General features: G+C 39.5%; 3 protein-coding genes across 6 annotated transcripts in view; 2 read left to right on the plus strand and 1 right to left on the minus strand.

Annotated features, from left to right (window-relative positions):
• The window catches only part of LOC129776840 (uncharacterized), a 119,499-nt gene extending 99,189 nt beyond the window's left edge, over nt 1–20,310 (plus strand). The window contains exons 2-4 of the mRNA XM_055782728.1: nt 12,481–12,697; nt 12,777–12,961; nt 18,949–20,310. Coding sequence (XP_055638703.1) covers nt 12,481–12,697; nt 12,777–12,961; nt 18,949–19,892 — 1,346 coding nt within the window. The 3' untranslated portion in view covers nt 19,893–20,310. The remainder of the gene's footprint in view (nt 1–12,480; nt 12,698–12,776; nt 12,962–18,948) is intronic.
• Nucleotides 1–21,168, minus strand: part of LOC129776838 (transport and Golgi organization protein 6) — a 55,038-nt gene that overhangs the window by 17,889 nt on the left and 15,981 nt on the right. Inside the window, exons 5-6 of one of the 4 annotated variants that reach the window (XR_008743164.1) lie at nt 20,473–20,879; nt 20,303–20,418 (exon numbers count right to left, since the gene is read on the minus strand). Coding sequence is in view for 2 of the 4 variants with exons in the window: in XM_055782726.1 (XP_055638701.1) it covers nt 20,511–20,879 (369 nt within the window). In the remaining 2 variants the exon portion in view is untranslated. Of the gene's footprint in view, nt 1–20,145; nt 20,880–21,168 lie in introns of those variants that run through there. The other 3 variants (XR_008743165.1, XM_055782726.1, XM_055782725.1) reach the window with 3 other exon arrangements.
• Nucleotides 10,216–12,255, plus strand: LOC129776839 (uncharacterized). Its single transcript, XM_055782727.1, has one exon. It carries the CDS (start codon nt 10,284–10,286, stop codon nt 12,147–12,149), a length of 1,866 nt encoding a protein of 621 aa, XP_055638702.1. The 5' UTR covers nt 10,216–10,283; the 3' UTR covers nt 12,150–12,255.

Raw genomic sequence — 21,168 nt, forward strand, 5'->3', positions numbered from 1 at the left:
ACCCCATCAATGGACAGTTTATTGTCTACCCATCGTGAACTCAAACCAACGAACTTAGACATTTATGAAGTATGCTATAAAGGTCCTCGCGTTAGTATTAGTTAGTATCAGGTGTGCAAAATAGCGCACACACACTGCACGTTATTTTATACGTGTAAGTAATTTTCGAGTACGATACAAAAGAATCTAGCTCACCTGTATGCATGCACATGTACATGGGAGAAAGAGAGGAACGAATTCGTTTTGGGGGAAGTCACTTCAAAATGCAATGAGAACAATTTGACTGGGAAGAATGAAATGATATAGTCGAGTCGGTAAAGGGAGATAGCGACTAAACGCCCGACTGACTGTTCAGTCGTTTTGGCGGAGAAACTGCGTGAAGAAGCCAAAAGTCATTACTAACTGACTATGGATATAGTCAGTCAGATAGTCAGCTGACTATCCTCAGTTGACTATGACTATGCAGAGCCCTGTTGAAAGCATTGAGAAGAATTAAGCCAAACCCGGAACTCTCGGATTACGACATCGCCAAAAAACAAATATATGTACAAGATTTGAACACAAATAAAGCACTTTTTCTGTAGACAATTTTCCATGAAATTGCTGTATACATCAAATCCATGTGCCTGAACTCCAGCGAAATTATTAGTAGATAAGATAATGACAATCGAGCAATTACATTTAGCTAAGTTACAAAAAAAAATTGTCGGAAAATGCGTATGTGAATTAGGTTGAAGTGTATCATAAATCACCACCGCCAACAGAAAAAGGCTGTACTTCCTAACTCGAGATGGTTCAGCGTTCAGCGTTCAGCATCAAATATGCCCTTCAGAAAAAAACCTATCTTCTCTTCAAGTCCCCGATTGCAGCTCACACAAACATTACTGGCTTCCCTAGATTTATGATGATATGCTAATCTTCCCGTTAAGCTGAGAAACCAGCTTCACAGCAGAGCCGATATATGCTGCAAGATATACCGTGCGTTATAATGTTCCGTAAATATAAGCCGCTTTGACGGAGTTGAAAAACAGGACGATGCGCTGTAACAACCGTGGGATTAAATGGCGTCGGGTTGAGCCGAAGAAAATATAAAATTAACTTCCCATGAGGCTGTAGCGCCTAACCACCCGAAGGGGTAATTTGTTGATATGACTCTATCAGAGTTTAATTCAGCTTCGGAAGCGGCTTTTGGAGGATTATGCAGAAATATGTACAAAGGTCAAGTGAGAAGCTTCCATCATTCGGGCGATGAAAGAAGAAAAGGTTAAGTTTAATAACTCTGAGTCGGGAACCAATAATTTTTTAGTGACCTTTCAGCGAGCTTCAGCGAAATTAGAATATATACTAGAGTAGAAATATGGTCTAACTTAAGATTTTCTCAGCAGAAAATCAGATCCATGATAACTAAATAAATCTAATTAAATTTGTTTCACAATAGACAGTACCATTTTCGGCTTTAATTCTCCTATCTCTAAACTAAATCAACCCAATCTTCTCGTGCTCCAGTGAGACATGATACACCAACGAAACCCCACAAAGAAATATGTATATCTGTCCCATCCACGTCGTATTTTGTTCTCATCTCATTAGCTACCGAACCATAAATTTGAGCCGCGATATCATCGCCATCATCGTCAATTAATTCAAGCGCAAACTGCAAGCAATAGTAGTGCAGTGCATCGTGTGGTGCAACGCAAGCCCCTGTCGGGAGCAATCTTCGCCCCATGCACATCGGCAGCGGCCCACAACGACCTGTAATTATCATTTATTGTTCTTGTCTACCTCATCTCGTGTGGATTTCCAATCCAATCCCGGGAAAAGTTATGTACGCAGGTTAACAATTGCCATGGTCGTTTTGGTGGGCTTCTGCCTCGCCGAGCATTGAATCACCATAGAAGCCGGGACAATGGCGTAGGCCTCACATCTTGATCGGAACCGACGGCGGCACAGGCCGAAAACGCAATGATTCGATGATGATGGTACGATTGGAGTGGGTGTTTTTTTTGCATGATAATACCGCTTCGTTGTATCTCGCGCGCGGCTGTTTGTCACTGACGACAGCATAGAAGAAGTTTCCCTCTCATTTGCTGTCGGGTTTTTGAAACGCTAGAGATAGTAGGGCATTCGGGAGTAAGCAGAGCATAGATTTTCTCTCGAAGATAAACACTTTGGAATAGGTCGGTGCAGAAGATTGCGGTAGCGCCAGCATGGAATGAAGCAAGAAGAACAATAATATCGTAAATTACTCGGTAGTTGGTGATTGTGCAAATTTCGCTGTTCCAAAAAGAAAAGGGGGTCGGAGGGAGCCATAGACGGAGTTAAATTGTACCTCGGACTTCGGGAATAGGGTCATATCAAGATCCGCAATTGTTACCGACGTGGATGAAACTGAAATTTCAACGAACTGCAAGTTATGAAATGAAGGTCATTGCTTCTTTTTCATATTGCACAATGAGTGATATTTCCGCCGTGCGTCACACTATCTTGAAATTTTATCCTTTTGAATATGGTACACAGACGGCGCCAGTGGTTGTATGGTTAGCGTAACAGCCTCACAATCCGATCGGCCTGGGTTCAATCCCAGCTGGCGTCGTTGGGATTTTCTGAGGCGAAAAATCTCTGGTTACGTCTTCCTTCGGAGCGGAAGTAAAAGAAGTTGGCCCGGCTCATGAGTTGTTGAGTCTGATAGGTAGGAACAGGTGGAGTCGCCTCCCTGATGTCGGTGATTGGCACTAAAGTGGCGGAAATAGGCCGACGAAAAATAAGCGAAGATAAAAAATAAAAAAATATGGTACAGGGTTTTCCATTTCGGGCTTCCGAAAGTATACAGCCCTGCGCTGACAACCGTTTGACATAGCTGTCATCCAAAGCGTCATATCGTTAGTTAAATGTCTGCCATTTTACAATATGGATCGTTTTAGCATCGCACAACGTGTTAATTTTGTTAAATTATACTATAAAAATGATGAAAAACCGGCAAATGTTTTTCGAGCATTACGGACGGATTTTGGTCGTCATGGACGGCCTACAGAGCACACAATCGCTAATGTAGTGCGTAAATTCGAAAAAACTGGATCCGTAGCGGATATTGTGAATCCTGTGAATCATCGTAATGTGCGTTCGGCCGAATATATTGCAGCTGTTGTTGCCAGTGTGGAGGATGACCCGAATCTTTCGATTCCACGGCGTGCTCAGCAATTGGGCTTGTCAAACACATCATTGTGGCGAATTTTGCATTTGGACTTGCACCTACATCCACATAAAGTCCAACTGGTACAAAAATTAGAGCGTGGTGACCATGGAATACGTCGGGCATACGTTGATTGGGTGAACGAACAACAGCAGCAAAATGCTGAATTTTCGCATCAAATTTTCTTCAGCGATGAGGCACATTTCGAGCTCGGTGGCTATGTGAACACCCAAAATTTCCGTATATAGGGCTCAGAAAATCCACACATGATTGTTGAGAGGCCATTGCATTCGCCAAAAGTCACTGTTTGGTGCGCATTATGGTCTGGTGGAGTCATCGGGTCGTATTTCTTCGAAAGTGAGGACGGCGAGACGGTAACTGTGAATGGTGAGCGCTATGGCCGCATGTTAACCGATTTTTTTTGCCACAAATTGAAGATATGGATACGGATGACATGTGGTTTCAGCAGGATGGCGCCACGTGCCACACAACACGACCGAACATGGCCATATTGCGAACGAAATTTGAGGAACGCATAATTTCGCGTTTTGGTGATGCCAATTGGACGTCCAGATCATGCGATTTGAACCCGCTAGACTTTTTTTTTGTGGGGTTATGCGAAAGACCGTGTCTATGCCAACTCTCCGCAAACTCTTGAACATTTAAAAGACAACATTCGTGAAGTTATGACCGAGATACCGCCCCATATGTGCCGAGAAGTCATCGAAAATTACCTGTTCCGAAACAAGGCGTGCGAGGAAGTCCTAGGTGGACATTTGAATGATGTTGTATTTCACATATAATGGCATAAACCAAACTTTAATTTAAAATAAAAGTTTCATCGAAATTCGAATTCTAAGTGTGTTTTATTTGAATTTACTTTCGGAATTTAAAGTTGGAAAATCCTTTACATTATCTTTCGGCATTTGCAATTTTTCGACAAATTTAACATAAGGGTAATTTTCAGGGTTGCCACAACAAATTTCTGTATTTTGGCCTAGAAAATATTGGGTATGGAACTCAATTCGTACTATAAATAGTCGACGGCGACAGCTGATTTACCACATGGCCTATCAACGGAAGGAGCTTAAGTTGCAACACTTCCGCTATCCACTGTGTCCATAGAACGAACGCTGCATTTGATTCGCAGTGGTATATGAATATTGTAACCTACAGATACATAAGACCCATTCTATGAGGTTACATTACCAAAAAACAAATTTTAGACTGTGAACTATTATTAGTTGATCCTTGGAAGGGGAAATGAGATCTCAGAGGAAAGTGAGAAGAACCAACATAAAAATTAGTATACAGCTTTCTAAAACACGGTAAAATTTAAAATTAATACACTTATTTGATTTTGTGAGGTGAAAACGTTGGCGGAGCCTATTTTTTGTACAGAGCACTTTTTAACGTCACAAAATTCATGCCGATATTTGCAAGGTTCTTGCAGGTTTTTGAAATTAACGTTCATCTATTGTTGACAAATCATAGAAAGAAGTTAATTTGTAGGGGAACCGCGGGTAATACGGACAGTGGGGGTAATATGGACAGGTGGTTGATTGGTATGGTTACATTTTGAATTTCAGATTTCTGTTAATGAGAACACCGTCTACATGTTATTCTATAATATTGAAGGCACTGATGGCAATGAATACTGATCAAAAGTGGAAAAGGGAAATGAAAACCGAAAATCATACATGATTCCGCGTGAGGATGTAATTTTAGCTGCTTCGATATTAAGCATTTTGAGTGGTTTAATGTCAAAATTCAATTCGCTGATGGTTATATATCGGTTTGTGAGTTAACAGAGAAGCGATATTAGGTATATACGGAAAAGTAAATTAATTTTTGAGTGGAAAAATATAAATTATTGAAATAATTGTACTGGTGGAGTAAAACGGACAGTTGCCAGTGGGAGTGAAATGAACTGTGAAAAGTCTGTTTAATCTATTCCTAAGGAATGTCCTGCGTCTATAATTGGAAATCAAATCGCCAAATGTGGACTGTTTAGAAGCTGACTGGAACCAAAAGCAAAATAGTTCAAAGTCTGTCAGTTTATACTACTGAAAAGCACGATATCACTTATAGGTATATTAATTCGATTTTTTCATCATTTAACGAACATACGTGATGAGTTCAAACCTTGGTTGAATAAAATTATTCCTCTCGCGATCAATAAACCTCTACGCTTCATATACTACAAACCTGTCCATATTACCTCCACTACATGTCCATTATATCCGCATCGAAAAGAATGTTGTACTTTTCGGTCTGTTTTGATTTTAGTAAAAAACATTGAAAAACACTTTTCTATTAAATATTTGGCCAATTAGATAGAAAAACAGTATATTGAATTGCAAGAAGTACATGAGTTTATATATGAAGTTCTCCTTAACATGTCCGTTTTACCCCCACCTCCCTTATGTCATGAATCGAAACTGATAATACATCATTAATGTTCAAGAGTCGTAAACCACAAAGTTCAGTTGTTGTCACGTCACAAAAGTGTTTGACTGGCAACAAGCGAATTTGATATGAAATATACTCCAACTGGTGATTCTTGTACGATATTTTCTCAATGTTATTTTGAAATTGTTTAATTTATGGATAAGTGTGCTTTACAAATGAATAAATTTATGGGAAAATGGGAATGCTTCAAATTTGCGCTGATTTAAACCATTTACGGATTAGGGTAGGGGTAGCCAGGTATAGGCGATGATCGAAATGATCATTAGTTATTTTGTTCCTCAACTTCGATTTCACTTGTTTTATAATGGAAAACTATTTCTCACAAATGTATGTGGATCCAAACATAAAGCCTGTCCACGTCAAATTTCGGACACTTTTCATTCAGTGTTCATGAAATATTTCACTAATCAATGAAATATTTCACTTACATGACATCTGAAACCCTCCTCTTTATTTCGATGTTCAACATGTTTACATTCTTCTTCAGTTTGGTAAAAAGTGGAAGTACGCAAACGCATTTTGCACGAACGGCAGCAAAATCCAACACTGTCGGTCCGCGATCTCGCCAAAAAGCTAAAACTGCCGAAGAGTATCGTGTTTAGTGTGTGCAAATCGTTTGACCAGCGCTTAACTGTGGATCGGAAGATTGGAAGCGGAACAAATCGAAAAGTATGCTCCCGACAGATGGACCGAAAAGTGGTTGCCATTATTGAGAAACATCCCAACCTTTCAGTTAGAAATGTGGCTCGAAAGGTTGGAAAATCAAAATCATATGTACAAAAAGTGAAGCAGAGGCATGGACTGAAGGCGTACAAAGTGAAGAAGGTGCCCAATCGTGATGATAAGCAAAATTTCACTGCAGAAAGCCGTGCTGAGGTGCTCTACACCCAGTTTTTCATGGGTGTATGTTCATGCACCATAATGGACGATGGAACTTATGTTCTCGAAGACTTCAAACAGCTTCCGGGTCTCGCTTTTTTACTGCAATGCGAAGGAATGCCGTAGCCGACTGTTTCCGGACCAAGAAGCAGTCTAAATTCCCCAAAAAGTACTTTGTTTGGCAGGCCATATGCAGGCCAAAAATCCAAATCTTTCATCTCTATCGGCACTATCAACGAAGATGTCTACGAGAAGGAATGTCTCCAGAAGCGGTTGCTACCATTCATAAGAAGCCACGACTTTCCAGCGTTGTTTTGGCCAGATTTGGGCTCTTGTTACTATGCAAAATCCATCCTGGAATGGTATAATGCACATGAGGCCAAATATGTGCCAAAAACAGCAAATCCACCGAACTGTCCAGTACTTCGCCCAGTGGAAAAGTACTGATTAAGCGAAAACTAAAAAGAAAGCGAATGGCATTAATGATTTCAAAAGGAGATGGTAGAGCGCCGCCGCCAGCATATCTGAGGATATTATACGAAACCTAATATAAACCTAATAATTCCCAAGAAAGTTCGTGAATTTTACAGACAACGTAATTAACATCAACGTAAGCTTTCCTTGTTTTAGATATAAGTCTATTTTACTGAAATAAACAATCGGTTTTGTTGTATTATGTGAATTTTTGTTTTACTGGCATATCTTGGTGTCCGAAATTTAACGTGGACAGGCTTTAAAAGCAACAAAAAATATGTTTTCTCTTCAAAGAATCGCTCTTCTGGAATTAATTTGGTAGAAGATCCAAAAGATCATGTTTATCAAATTTGTCACAGAGTTTTCAATCACATAAAGAAACATTATTTCATGTGCTTTGATGTCTTCATAAATGGAAGAAAAATCAGCTTTCACTGCCTGACTACGTTAACGTATTTCCTGGTTGACGATACTTTGTAAATTCTCAGCGTCAGAAAATGGACGAAATTATAATTTCCTATATGTTTCGAACTACATGAGTTTGCGGAATTTTTAACTATATTTTCGTTTATCATCCAGATGAAATAGTTCTTTCACCATCTTCCAACCAGGATTTAAACCGCATGAACAACGCCGGGAAGGCGCATGCGACCCGCGGTCCTCTGGATGGCCATCACTGAATTAGGGAATCGTAATGTATAGCATATTTAACAAATCTTAGGGAATTTCCAATTCCCTAATCAGTCCCGTTCCGTTCGATGGAAAAATAATTCTAACGTTAACTTTACATCTTAAAAAAATGACCAATGAGTTTGCAAAGCAAATTCATGTATTTCTCTAGTAGACTTAGTATTGGACTAAGTCGATCATCGATTAGGTTTTCGTTATTAGCAATAACCGCTTCCGGAACGATCAACAAGTTTTGATAACATTCTTCATAGCCTTCATGAAGCGCCTTATGAAGTATTCCAAAGGATTGAGATCTGAAGTGGATGGGGGCCACATGTCTTTTAACCAAAATGGCAAATTTTCCTCCATCCATCTCTGTGAACGAACTGAGGTGACATGGAGCACCATCTTACTGAAAGACCACGTTAGGCTTAGATTCATATCCCTTCGTGACCCATGGAAGTATAAATTTAATTTAAATACCTCCGTAGTTTATCACTATCTGAATTTCAATTTTTTACCGTCTGATGCCACCAGTTCAAATACCATGATGCTGGTCGGATGTTTCGCCAAACTGACGTTGTTGTTGTACTCGTCGGCTATCTTCTTTACCGGAAGGTAGCTAATGTATCGGTCAGTTTTAATTTGATACGGGATCTGTATCTATGAACAAGTTAGCGAGTTTTTGGGCTCAAGAAAATTTGAAATCTTTTTGCAGCGCTCTACACGTAAGCAAGGATACACTGCCACTTTGCTGCCACTTGAAACAACGATTGCAAAAATTGACGAGTTCTGTTTACGTTTCATTTACTTCTTAGTTATATCACACACACGACCAAAGTAACTCTTAATGTTACGCACACATCTCAAATAGCAGTGACTTATAGCGAATTCGTTTTTGTTCAGTTTCAACCTCAGTGCCGCACTAACTGCTGTCAAAACGTTTTTTTATTCAGTCAGTTTCGCACTCAGTGTCGCACTGGTTCGCCCCGAAAGCTGTTAGTTTCGCACTGAGATGTTTCACGGGTTGGCACTCGGGTTCACCAATACAACTATACCGAACTGTCAAGTTCCGAGTATATTTTGGAAAATCTAAAAATAAAAACTATGAAGATGAAAAACCTGCTGCTTTTGCTTTTGTATTATTGGAATCGTAATCCAATTCGGATTCTGATTTTGAAAGTATATTCGAGCAGACGGCATTAAGCTACGTGTGCTTTCATTGGGAGGCGAAAATAATGATGGATATTCAGTTGGAATAAACCTGCTTTCAAAATCAAAATTATGAATGAAAATTTACTTTAACGTATCGAATATTTATTTCATGTGATGAAATAAGAGGTTTTTTTTCGATATCACAGAAACATATTGAACGAAAACTGTGGCTAATGATGATTTTATATTATAATAGTAATTATTTGTGGAAAAACCAGAAAATGCATCGACAAATGGTTCAGTAAGTGTCAGAACTACATGTTTTAAGTAATAAAACAATATGAAGTGAAAACATTCATACAAACTTTTATATTTTTACACTGCACTTGGCCCTGCTGATCTGATAGAGAATAATTTACCTCCCAAGCATTAATATCGCCATTAGACGTCGACACTGTACATTTATCGTCGCGAATATAAACAAATCAGACTATATAACGCACACCAACAAAACACCGCATTCGTGAAACTGAAAACGTTTTTTTTATTACAGAGTCAGTTTGGCACTGACTCAGTTTTAAAAACGAATTCGCTATTATGTATTTGGGTGCAAACACTAAAAATTTTCCGCTTCGTCGATCGAATACTTCGTTCCCCACTTCGGGACGATAATATTCGGCTACTCGTTCAGTCTGATCGAATGGTTTTTAGTGTCAATATGTACAACTTACAAGAACGTGTGTTAAGCTTTATTTTCGTTATTTAAAAATAAAAAACGGTTCACTTTTGTTGAAGTTATTAAAATTTGTTGCGTGAGGGTTTAATCTGAAAGACCTTGTATTTTGATGGCAGTCAGTCCATATTTTCAGATGCGGAACATGGCTTCCTTAAGTGAAAACAGGTTTTAAAGGCTTTGAAGTTTCGTTTATTCCAAGATTTTTTTCGCTGAACATTGTTGCTTTTCCAGCACCCACCACAATTTGTTTCAAAACGGCGTATTTTCGTTACGTTACGAGTCATAGATGGAGGACGATTCATGAAATGTATTTCGTCAAATTGTGATAATCCAATATCGTGGCGATTTAGATAACCGAGCTGGGACAACCAAGCCTCACGAGATGCTAATGAGCAATGGTTTAAGATATCTGTATTGAATCTGCTAATTCGCGGGAGTTACACCAAGGGATGTTCTTGAAAAGCGCCACGATATGACCATCATTAACACAAACCTTTCGAACAACCCAATATTTGAAAACAAGAATGTTTCCGCCCTATAATTCCACCATTTTTTGCAATACGTTTCAAGAAACGTATTATCACCTTTTTATTTGTGATATATTTTCCATGTTAACAATGCTAGACCAACCTTAGAAACGATTTTCGATTAAAACAATCACAGCAAACTCGGTGTTCCGACACAATTTTCACTCCGTATGTTGCAAAGATGCAGGAAGTCAACGCTGGCCACAGCTGCATTCTACGCTACGACTCGGGAACCAATCTTCCCCCTATCACTCCAGAATCGTCAACATGGACGAAAATAACGCGCCGATTGCGAAAAATCGCCCTCCTCTCGCCGGACCATCCCGACGCGGAAATCTTCTTCCGAAGCTTTGCCCAGATGGCGAACGAGAACAAGCGCTTGGTTCAAGATTATCCGGCCTGCATAATTCACCCACTGAGCGCCTTTCGGCAGTACTGGGACATAGTGATGTTTTTCATCTTATCGGCACACATGGTACTCCTGTCGTTCGTGGTATCCTATCTGATCTACATGGATCTGGAGGAATTTCCGTGGCTGATCCGGACCGATCTGGCGCTGTGTACGATTTTGGCGATCGATTTCATCCTTAAATTCTTCACCGGCTATATCATCAAAAACACCAAGAGGATTGTGCTAGAACCTCGGAAAATTCTGCTGAACAATTTGAAGTATCTCAGGGCGGTGTATAATCTAATTGCCTTTGTACCGTTTATCCTGTTTTTGTACAAGCTAAACTGCTGCTACTATCAATCGGAACCTCTGTTTTATCTGACATTTGCCATCCTGCTGTACGCAATCAATATATTCCGTTTCCGAGACATAACCCGCTGCTTCGAGGTGATACCGAAAATGTTCAAAGCCAGCGAAATCAAGATCATGATCCTGAAGTTGATCATCTCAACGATGTACGTGATCCACTGGACATCCTGTATAGGCGATATCATACCCCTGCTGGCCTATTCGACCAGCGAAACACCTCTTCCGAAATGGAACGAAACTCAGTATCTGATAGGAAACTTCCTGGTGGACGTGTACTGGGATCACTTCCGCAAGCACGGCGAGCAAAAGTATCCTATGGTGGTGAGACAGCGCTCGGCAATGATCCGAGATGATTTCATGGAGTTCCGGAAATATTACGGGACGGTTAATTTTTCGATAACCGAATCGAGGGACCATCGGTATGTGCTGATGAAGCTGGATGATGCGTTCCACGATGAGCCTATACTGGTGATGTACATTCGATCGGTTATGGATGCGATCCAAGTGGCGCTGCAAGGAAGACAAGTGGACTCGGCTGGAACGAATGCCACCAACAATACGATGACATGCGCCCTGGTGCTGGTGGGATGGCTCTGGCTGACTTACATTCTGCTGACGATGATACGAATGGTTATCTCGACCGATTTGAGTGAAACGAGGTACGATGAAATTATCAATGAGTTGAATGCTTACGCGTTTAATAAGCGGCTGGGTGCGGAGTCGAAGGCAAAAATGCAGCGACATTTCGCTAATCGATTCCGTATGAAGTACTTCGACGAGGAAGCAATCCAGGATACGATTTCGAACAACTTAAGATGTAGCATCCGGATGGAGACGTGTCATCACTTGGTGAATAATGTGGAACTGTTTCGTAATTTTCCCCACGCCTTGATTGAGGGCATTGTAGACAGGTTGAAGTTGGAACATTTTCTGGAAAACGATGTTATCATTGAAGCGGGAAGCTTCGGTGATGCTATGTACTTCATTGCTAGCGGAACGGCGGCAGTCTATTCGGTCGGTGGTAAAGAATTGGGACATTTGGTGGACGGAGACCATTTTGGGGAGATATCCTTGCTGAAAAAGGATCAAAGACGAACTGCAAACGTGGTTGCGCTTGAAGTGTGCGAAATTTACAAACTCTCCTACGCGGATTTCCATAAACTAATTGAACCCCATTCAAATTTGTTGGAGCGAATGCAGAAGTTGGCGGATGAAAGACTCGCCAAAATTCAAGGCGCCAAAAATAAGGTTTCCGAAGAAGATGTGTACGATAATTTCTTGCAATAAGCGCAGTTGAGTAACCAGTGTTGCTCCATCGACGCTATGATAACCCTCGCTTGAAAGGCAAAATGAACTTATTACACAATGTATGTGAACCAGAAATAAATGAAACAAAAACATGCATTACGAAATAACTTATTATTCAGCGGCTTGAACAGAAAATGTATTTTTCATCTCACCAAGTAGATTACTGTGCTAATGAATAACTTGATGTTTGGTTTTGTTTTGGAGAGAAATTCCTCGAGCTTACCCAACGAAACAATACACACTAACATCGATCGCGAAAAAGGCCATCAATGTTTACCATCTCTCGCTTGTTTTCACCTTTTTTTTTCAGAGATACGGTACCTGTCCGGAGAGCCGGACTACAAATCGGTCAACCTCACCTGGGAGGTGGGAGCGCTGGACGATGGCGATGAGAGACACGAGCCGACACAGGGTGCGGATCAAGGCCGCCGGGGACGATCGTTCAATGTGTTTTACTGCGAGCTACAGAACTGGGGTCCGCATCGGTGCCGATCGAAGATATTGACGGACAAGTCAGGCGATAGCGGGTGAGTTGTTTCCCATCCGATCGGGGGGTTGTTAATTGAGTTAAATTATTTTTAATTTCCTGCCTTCGGGAATCTATAGGAACATCAAGACGTACACAATGACTGTGAACAATTTGCGAATGGCAACCAAATATTCGTTTCACGTGAAGCCACAGGCCAAGCCGGGAGATCAGAAGGCTAGTGGTCGGTCAGAAGACAGCGAGGATGAATTCGATGTGAATTCTATCAATCACGGACAGACGGTGGTCATTCCGACTAAAGGATGTAAGTATAATAATTTACTTTCATCTCCGAAAGGAAAACATAAACGAAAAAGTGCAGAATGGTAGATCAAACATAGAGGGTTTAACAAATTTTTACAGAGCAATAATTTTGATGATAGAATTCATTTTGTAAACGAATTCATTTGTAATTTGGTGAAAAAATGTAATGTAAGTTGGTCGAAAATTATTTCAAAAATTCAAAATACAAATTTCTCACCAAGCAATACACTTTTAACAGTACTTGGTTGATGGAAATTCTTGCCGCTGCTACAACGTGTCATTATCATTTTGACATGGATGTTCCAAGAAGGCTAATGAGATGAATTCAATTGCTTCCTCTTAATTCCTCATAATAAAAATTAGTATTACAATTAATTCTGTCTATTGATCATTTTCATACCAGATACGTGAGTTGAAATTGACGGTTTTTCGATGAGGACAACACATAATTTTAAGAAGAATTTTAATTATTTTTTATTCGAAGTAATCCCCTTTTGGTTCCACATATAATATTTTTCAAATCTCTCACGTAAGTTGTGCATTCCTTTCCAAAAAGATTTTTTGTATCGACGAAAAGCATTCGCCGATCTATTTTTCAACATATATATATTTGGCAAAGTGTTGCTCTACGAGTGCATGTCCCATTGCAGCAAAAAAGTGATAATCTGACGGGTCCAGATCTGAAGAATACGGCGAGTGCGATAACGTTCCCTGGTTAAAAGTTTTTATTGCGTCCTGTACAACTTTGGCAGTGTGCGCCGGTGCATTGTCATATTGTAATACTTTACCGTATCTTCGGGACTATTTCAGTCTTTTTTTTTTTTGGAGACGATCTGGCGTAGTGGTAACATCCGTACCTCTCACGCTAGAGATCAGGAGTTCAATTCTCACTCCCGACATTCTTCCGAAATGGAGGTAAAGTGACGAACCAGCCAAAAGTGTTGAAAGTCACTATAATACAGAAAACAAAAGTCTTTTTTAATAAATCGAATCAAGATTTAAATTCATCTTTTGTTGTCGGTGTTGGTATTCACTGTTCCACCCGGTTTTAGCAACTCATGGTACACCATAACTGCCTGGTCCCATCATACACAGAGTATTGTCTTTCGGTCGAAACGTTCATTATCCTTCAGATCGAAATCACCTCTTTTGGATTGCCGAAGTCCTCTCTCACATGTTTCGACACGATATGCTTCGACTGCATTTTTCTTCAAATGGAAAAACAAAAGTAGCGAATGCCGCGAATTCTCTTTGTTCGGAACAAAACTCGATATTTTTAATACCCTTAATACCCTTCGTAGCCACATTGGTGGCGCGTTCGCTTACTGAGCGATCGATCGTGAGCTCAAAACCAAGGGCCCTCAATTGACATTCATTGTGTTGTTATAGAATAGACAGTGATCATATCAACTGTTTTCGATGTTCGGTCTAACTGGACAATGGGAGATCAGAAGCAATACTCCGGCTATGTTACAGTTGGAATGCTAATGAGCCTACCCTGCTGAAAAGGGGCTGGGAGATAACTATATCTTCCAGCAAGTTAAAAACCCATACTGCATACTGCGAAGAAAACAGCAGCATTCTTCCGGCCCGGATTGGTGATGATAATGATGATGATGATCCCGCCACCTTCCCCTACAAAGTTTTGAACAAGGCGAATTATCTAGAAAATAATATATGATTTTCCCAATTTTGAAATCAGTTTAACAAAAAAACGAACTGATTTTACTTATAGATATAAATTAATAATAAAATAAAAATTGTTATTATCAAAAACAAGCAAATACCAAGTCTTGTCCGCCACAGAGCCGATACGGTCCCGACAAACCCAATTGGTCCACCAGAGCATAAGTCCGACCGCCAGCCTGATTTTAAAGAGACAATGGATATCCCCATGCAGAGAAGTCGAGAAATCATCCATTACGGAAAAATTCTATTTTTTATCCTTTATATCTGTATAACGCGCGTGAGGCTCAAACTTTTTTAGAACCACTTTTTTTAAAACTAATACAAAAGAAAACAATAAAATAAAAATAGCCCATCATCATCGAGATCATGACCAACATAATACTGATAAATCCAAGTTAAAAAAAATATTGATAATAAAAAGAAAATGTTCTACATAGTTCTACATAATCCGTTCAAAGAAAACTTCGTCAGGTACTATATTCATTGAGAAAAATTTGTATAAAATACGTCAAAAATTAAAAAAAACATCGTTCAGCTGTTAAAAAAATACAGCTTTAGCGAGTGAAATACAGTGCCTCTTGAATTCTGTAAGTGTTGTTGCGCATTCAATATGTCTTGGCATCGTGTTGAAAACAACAATTCCTTTGAAGTACAACGAATTTTGTGGGCCACATGACAAAAAATTAGGTGTTCATTATTCATTCGCGTTTCTAGTGTTATATCTATGAAAATCATTTGCCCTTTCAACTCTATCACATAAATGTCGAGGCAGCAAATCGTTAACTACTTTAAAAATGAACACCATAGTCAAACAAACAATTCTTTGCTTCGCGGATAACCATTTTAATGTGTCCAGATGAGGAAGTGAACGTATTACATTTTAAAATTAACCGCATTATTTTGTTTTGCAACCGCTGTAATCTCGATATTTGTGTATCATTGGCTGAAAAAATAATGGAAGAACATAAGTCTAAATGAGGAGAGATGGTTGATTTGTGTAGCTGTACTTTGCTGCAAATAGTGAAATCGATTTTCAATTGGCATAATATTCCATACTTCTTGGCAATTTTCTTGATGACATTGTCAGTGTGAGTCTTGGACTTAACACGCCAAGATATTGATTCTCCCGAACGCGAAGGTTTAATCATGTTTGTTACATATTTTGGGATAGCGGAAATGTGAAATACACATACGAAAATATTTTACTACTTTTATTGAACTAACGTTTTAGATAAAGCGGAAAACAACTTTTATCAATCGCGACATAGAAAACCGTGTGTAACTTTTATTCGGTTTTTCTTACAACTGCGACAGTGCTGCCAGAATGAATTTAGGATTATCTAACAACTATTTGCATATACAACAATGTTCAATAACAAGGGCCTAGAAATTGTTTCGAGAGCGCGTTTTAGATCCAGAAACAAAAACAGCAAAGATGGTATCTTCACATTCTAATTTCTCTTTCCATTTTGCTAATACAAAGTTCAATGTGGTTTCATAGGAATGACCTTCCCGATATCCCGATTGTTCTGGTATTAGCATGCATTGCAATTTATCCAATATATTTTCTAACGTGTGCAACAGGTTGACGAAACTCTTCGGATTTAGAGCCCCCGCATACTACAGACTTTCTGTCAATCAACAGTTTGGTCGGGTCGGCCTTCTGGTGCAAAAACCGACCCAACTAAATCGGCGTAATGTGCGCACATTCATACCTCTCCGTACTGATTAAGAAACCGACAAAACTATCGGCCGACAAATCAGTCTGCAGTCTGCGGGGGCTCTTAAGGTAGTAGCCCGGTGTGACGACCGAAATTTCGACGTTTTTTCATAATTTTTTTTAACAAGAAAATAAAATGCGATCGTTTTAAATTTTTTGCAAGTTTTCTTTATTCTGCAAACTTTATTTGAATGAACTAACCTATAATATACATAAGGAAAAAAAATTAAACTAAATGACGGACTCGTGAAAAAAATTATCAAAGTCTATTTTTTTCTTGATAAATTGTTTAAATAAAATAGTTTATTAATAAAAATTAAATATTTCAAAAGTTACGTATTTAGATATGTGTGTCTAGAATAACGGGTAAAATTTTTAGCCAAATCGGTTGAATAGTTTTGAGTGCTTCCCTGAAATTTCGAAAACATGGTTTTGAGAAAAACGCGTTTAAAGGTTTGTCACACGCTTTCATACACACTACGGTACGCTCTCTTATATTAGCTATAACTTCAAAAATATTTAAAATCTCAGTCTGAATTTTTTTTGAGTATATTTTAAAGATGTTTTTCTTCCGGAAAATGTAAAAAAAATCCATTTTTTGGACCCGTCACACCGGGCTGCTACCTTAACCGTTCCAGCAACCTTCTGAATTGGGACTATTAGGGATTCCTTCCACACCTAAGGCACATTCCCAGTTAGTAAAGATTTATTAATAAGATCCAGCAAGATGTAATCACATGAATGCAATCTTGAATAACTCTAGCGTTAACATTATCCACTCCAACCGTTTTTTCTCAAGAAAAGCAAACACTTCTAAGTTAGTTTATTGTAATTGGGTGAAAAATTTCAAACCTACAACTGCTATTAACCGGCTGTTTTATTTCATCAGGTTCATCGACCAGTTCAATGGAACACTATTGATCGTTATACTTAGATGTTATTTCTTGTTCAGACTGTTCTGATGTGCCATTAAAAGTTGTGGACCGCGGTTTGATTCTGCTAGGTTTTAATAAGGGTTTCAAAACTTTCCATTACTCTTAGCCGTTGCTTTGATGCCGATCAATTTTCTTCTCAATATATTCATAACGAGTTTTCTCAATCTATTGTGAATATCTATTGCGCACGGTCTTGTACATATTCCAATGAAAACATTTGCACACACTATGTAACGAGAAGTATTAGAGGTTTCCATCCCATTAAATTCGGAATTTGAGTCAAGTTTCGAAGCACAAAATCCAAATTTTTGGGAGCATGGTATTTTTCCAAATAAGAATATCTATATATATTGTTTTTAATTTGATATATTGATCATCTGAATCGGTCTAGTAGCTCACAAGTTATGATTTAAAAAAAAATGCATTTTTGTTGTTTGGAATTTGAGACAAACGTAATCAAACATATTTTTAGTTTTTCATGAATATGAATATGCATTTGTAAATCAATTTTATGGTAGACAAATGAAAGAAAAAACTCTATGGTATTACAAACCCACATTAATTTCACGAAAAAGTACCATTTTGAGTAATGAGACACTGTTTAATGGCGAGCTTAAGTGTTCGGAATTTGAGACAAAACGGTATTAAGAGGGTTTTCCGATATTTTATTTCATCAAAAAGTTACAATTTTGTGCACTTGAGATCGAGCATATCATGACATCGAGCACATTGTTTGGTCATGTAGTGAATTTTGCAATGAAAGATTTAAACTGGTTACCGATTTAGAAGCTCGAGGAATACATTCTAATCACAATCTAAATTTTATATTCCCCATGTATGTCTTCCCAAGAAGCGCAAATGTTATTATTTAGTCAGCTTCTCTTACCCCCACTTGCCCATTTTCCATTCCTTTTCAATTATATAAGCTGAACTTAGTACCCGTTGAGATCCAATCGCTACAGGAACTACAAACATAACAAGGAGGCACTCAATACCAAATTGTGGTTTTCTTTTACCCTCCGTATGTTCCGTTTGGACGTAGTCCCACGCCAAAAATGTCTTCCCTTTCATCGAGCTTTCCACATTTTGCTGGGTCCCAGGTCACTCTGGTATCTCGAAAATAAGGAAGCCGAAAGATTGGAGACACTGTCGAGATAGAGGTCCCTTCCCCGGATGCTGTAGGAACTCTTCCACCTTATTCACCTCTTCAAGTACTGCACAATAGGAGAAATCGAAATCGCAATCTGAGGATGAGCCCTTGGGTGGCACCTTACCGGTTCATATGATCCGTTGGATCGCAGAGAAGTTGTAAAGCTTCAACAATGCAATCAAAACTATATGCTGTATACAGAACGGCGAAGTATATGTTAATGTATCCTACTTTGAGAATTTTTTTTTTAAATTTTTCGGATCATTCTGCACGCCTAAAATCGTGTACCTGGGTGTGGTCCGCAACCCCCACTCGACGTCACTGATTCATACACAATTTTTTTAGACAACTGTGCTATTAGAGGAGAATGAACTGCAAAGCATAAAGCCTCTCAAAAACAAAGAAAAGAATAGAAAACTGTGAAAATTTATACACAAATGAAAATGTTCAGTTCACAAATACTTATCAACCTTTTTTTTCATTTTTGTTTTCAGTTTCCGCCCACGCCACCCAATGCCTCCCGCACGCATCGGAAATCGAAGTCAAAACCGGTCCCTTCTTCGGGGGTCGCATCGGTTCGGAGAACGGCAACTGTGGCATCCAGGGAGACGCCAATAGTCCCCAGGAGAGCTACACCATGCGTATAGAGCACGAGAAGTGCGGTAGCCGAGTGAGTCCGGAGGATTTGAGCGTCGAATCTTACATAACGGTGCAGGAAAATCTGGGCATCCTGACGCACAGCACGAGACGGTTCGTGGTGGTATGTACCTTCCAGCCGGACACGTTAACCGTCCGAGCGAGGCTTGCGCTGCCAGGGAAGGGAAAAGGCGGTGCCTCACCGGTTCCGATGAGCGAATGGTGGCCCACGAACGGGGGACGGAACGGTCGCGAGAGGCATTTCAACATGGTTGATAAGAGTAGTTTGGTTCTGAAAGGATCGGACGAAGAAGAGGTTGAGGATATATCCCCTGCGCATGTTAAGGAGATTGAGGAGGATGAGTTTAAGGGGCTCAGTGGGAACCATATTGAGGAGAGTTCCAATTTGGCGGACGATACGTCGAAACAGGAATTGAGTTCAAACGAGAATGAAATCGCCGAGAAGAAGGCGAATAAACGACGAGCGGATAAAAGTGAACCGTTTCGTGATGCGAAATACGCGAGGTTATTTAAAACGAAAGCAGCTGCTACGGGTGACCATGCTGTAGATACAACTGATGCGGTCAGTAGCGAGGAGAGGATAACCACGAGGTCTGCGAGTGACAGTGGCAGTTGGCCTTTGGACACATCCGGCTTGTTGATCTCTGCCTGCCTTGCCATAATCATGATCGGTGCCTTTGTGTACGTTCTGATGAAGGAATTCAAGAAACAACGAATGATTCAGCAACATCAACAGCACCAGCAAATGCAACGGCCCCCGAATCGGATGGTGGCGTTTTAAGATCCACGTTAGTGATAGCAATAGACTTAATAATTAGATTATTTTTTATCTACTATCAGTCTGTCTGATTTAACGAATGATAAGTTTTAAAAGCAGAGTGATTGTTAAGGAGAAACTTCGTCTAGAAGCGATCATCTATACTTTTATGCTCTTTTGTTTTATTGAAATTCTAGCCTTCGCGGGAACTTTAAAATTGTTCTACTTTCTGCTATGAATTGCACTAATTTCAATTTCTTGAAAATGACTGAGCATAAATATTAACCATAAGGATCATACTCTCATCGTATCATCGTATTAAACAAAATCTTGTTTAGAGAAAAATGTACAAAATTTAACGTTCTGAATCATTCCATCAATGATCAACGAATTAGATATGAATAGGATTAGGAAATATGGAATAAAGTACTTACTTTCGTCATTCTATTGTGATTCCAACATCTCTTGAAGAAAGCAGGGCTTGCCGTGGACATTTCGAATATGATCAATCGAGTAGCGTCTCTCTATCTATAGTTGATTAGGTATGTGTCTGCAAGATTTAGCCTTTAGGATTTTATTTAAAAATAATTTAGTGACAGCTCACATGCTGCGAGAAAAGTAACTTTAATAAAACAAAAAGTTTTAGTCCAATATTTTCGCGATCACACTATCATTGTTCCGCTGAATTCGCCGTCGTTCCTCTGCTTGCTGCTCCCTGATGCCAAATATCCGAATATCCTTCTCGAGTTTTCCCACGGCGAGTGCCGTCTTGAGGAACTCTGTCGTTTTAGCCGTGAGATGATCTAGCGCGACGGTGGCTTGGAGGCGTGTTACGTCGTCCTCGTCGGTATCGGCAATCAGTTTTAGAAAACGATATATCGCCAGCAGGTAGTCCTGGAAGTCGAGCAGATTATCCATGCCTTCGATTAGCTGGGACAGGACAAGGATGGCGGCTCGTCGGACGGGTAGGTAGCGGTCGGTTTCGATGGCGGATTTTAGCACGAGGAACATCTGGAAGAAACAATAGGAGCATTGCTTGGAAGATTATCACACGGTTGCTCAGGGAATAGGACTCATGATTCGAAATAAAATCAAATTTGTAGCGACGTTCTTTGCCGGTCAGAGTTCAGTTAAAAATTAGATGAACAGTGACTCAAACTCGAATTCGTACACCACCATGCAGATCTTTTTACACTCTACAATAAGCTTCAGATAAAGTAATGTACATCATTTCAAAACTGAAGCTGAAGATTTAGATTTTGAAATATTTTACGAAAATATTTCTATCTTGGTGTGTGTA

The sequence above is a fragment of the Toxorhynchites rutilus genome, chromosome 3 (genome assembly GCF_029784135.1).
Source record: "Toxorhynchites rutilus septentrionalis strain SRP chromosome 3, ASM2978413v1, whole genome shotgun sequence".
NCBI classification, from domain to species: domain Eukaryota; kingdom Metazoa; phylum Arthropoda; class Insecta; order Diptera; family Culicidae; genus Toxorhynchites; species Toxorhynchites rutilus.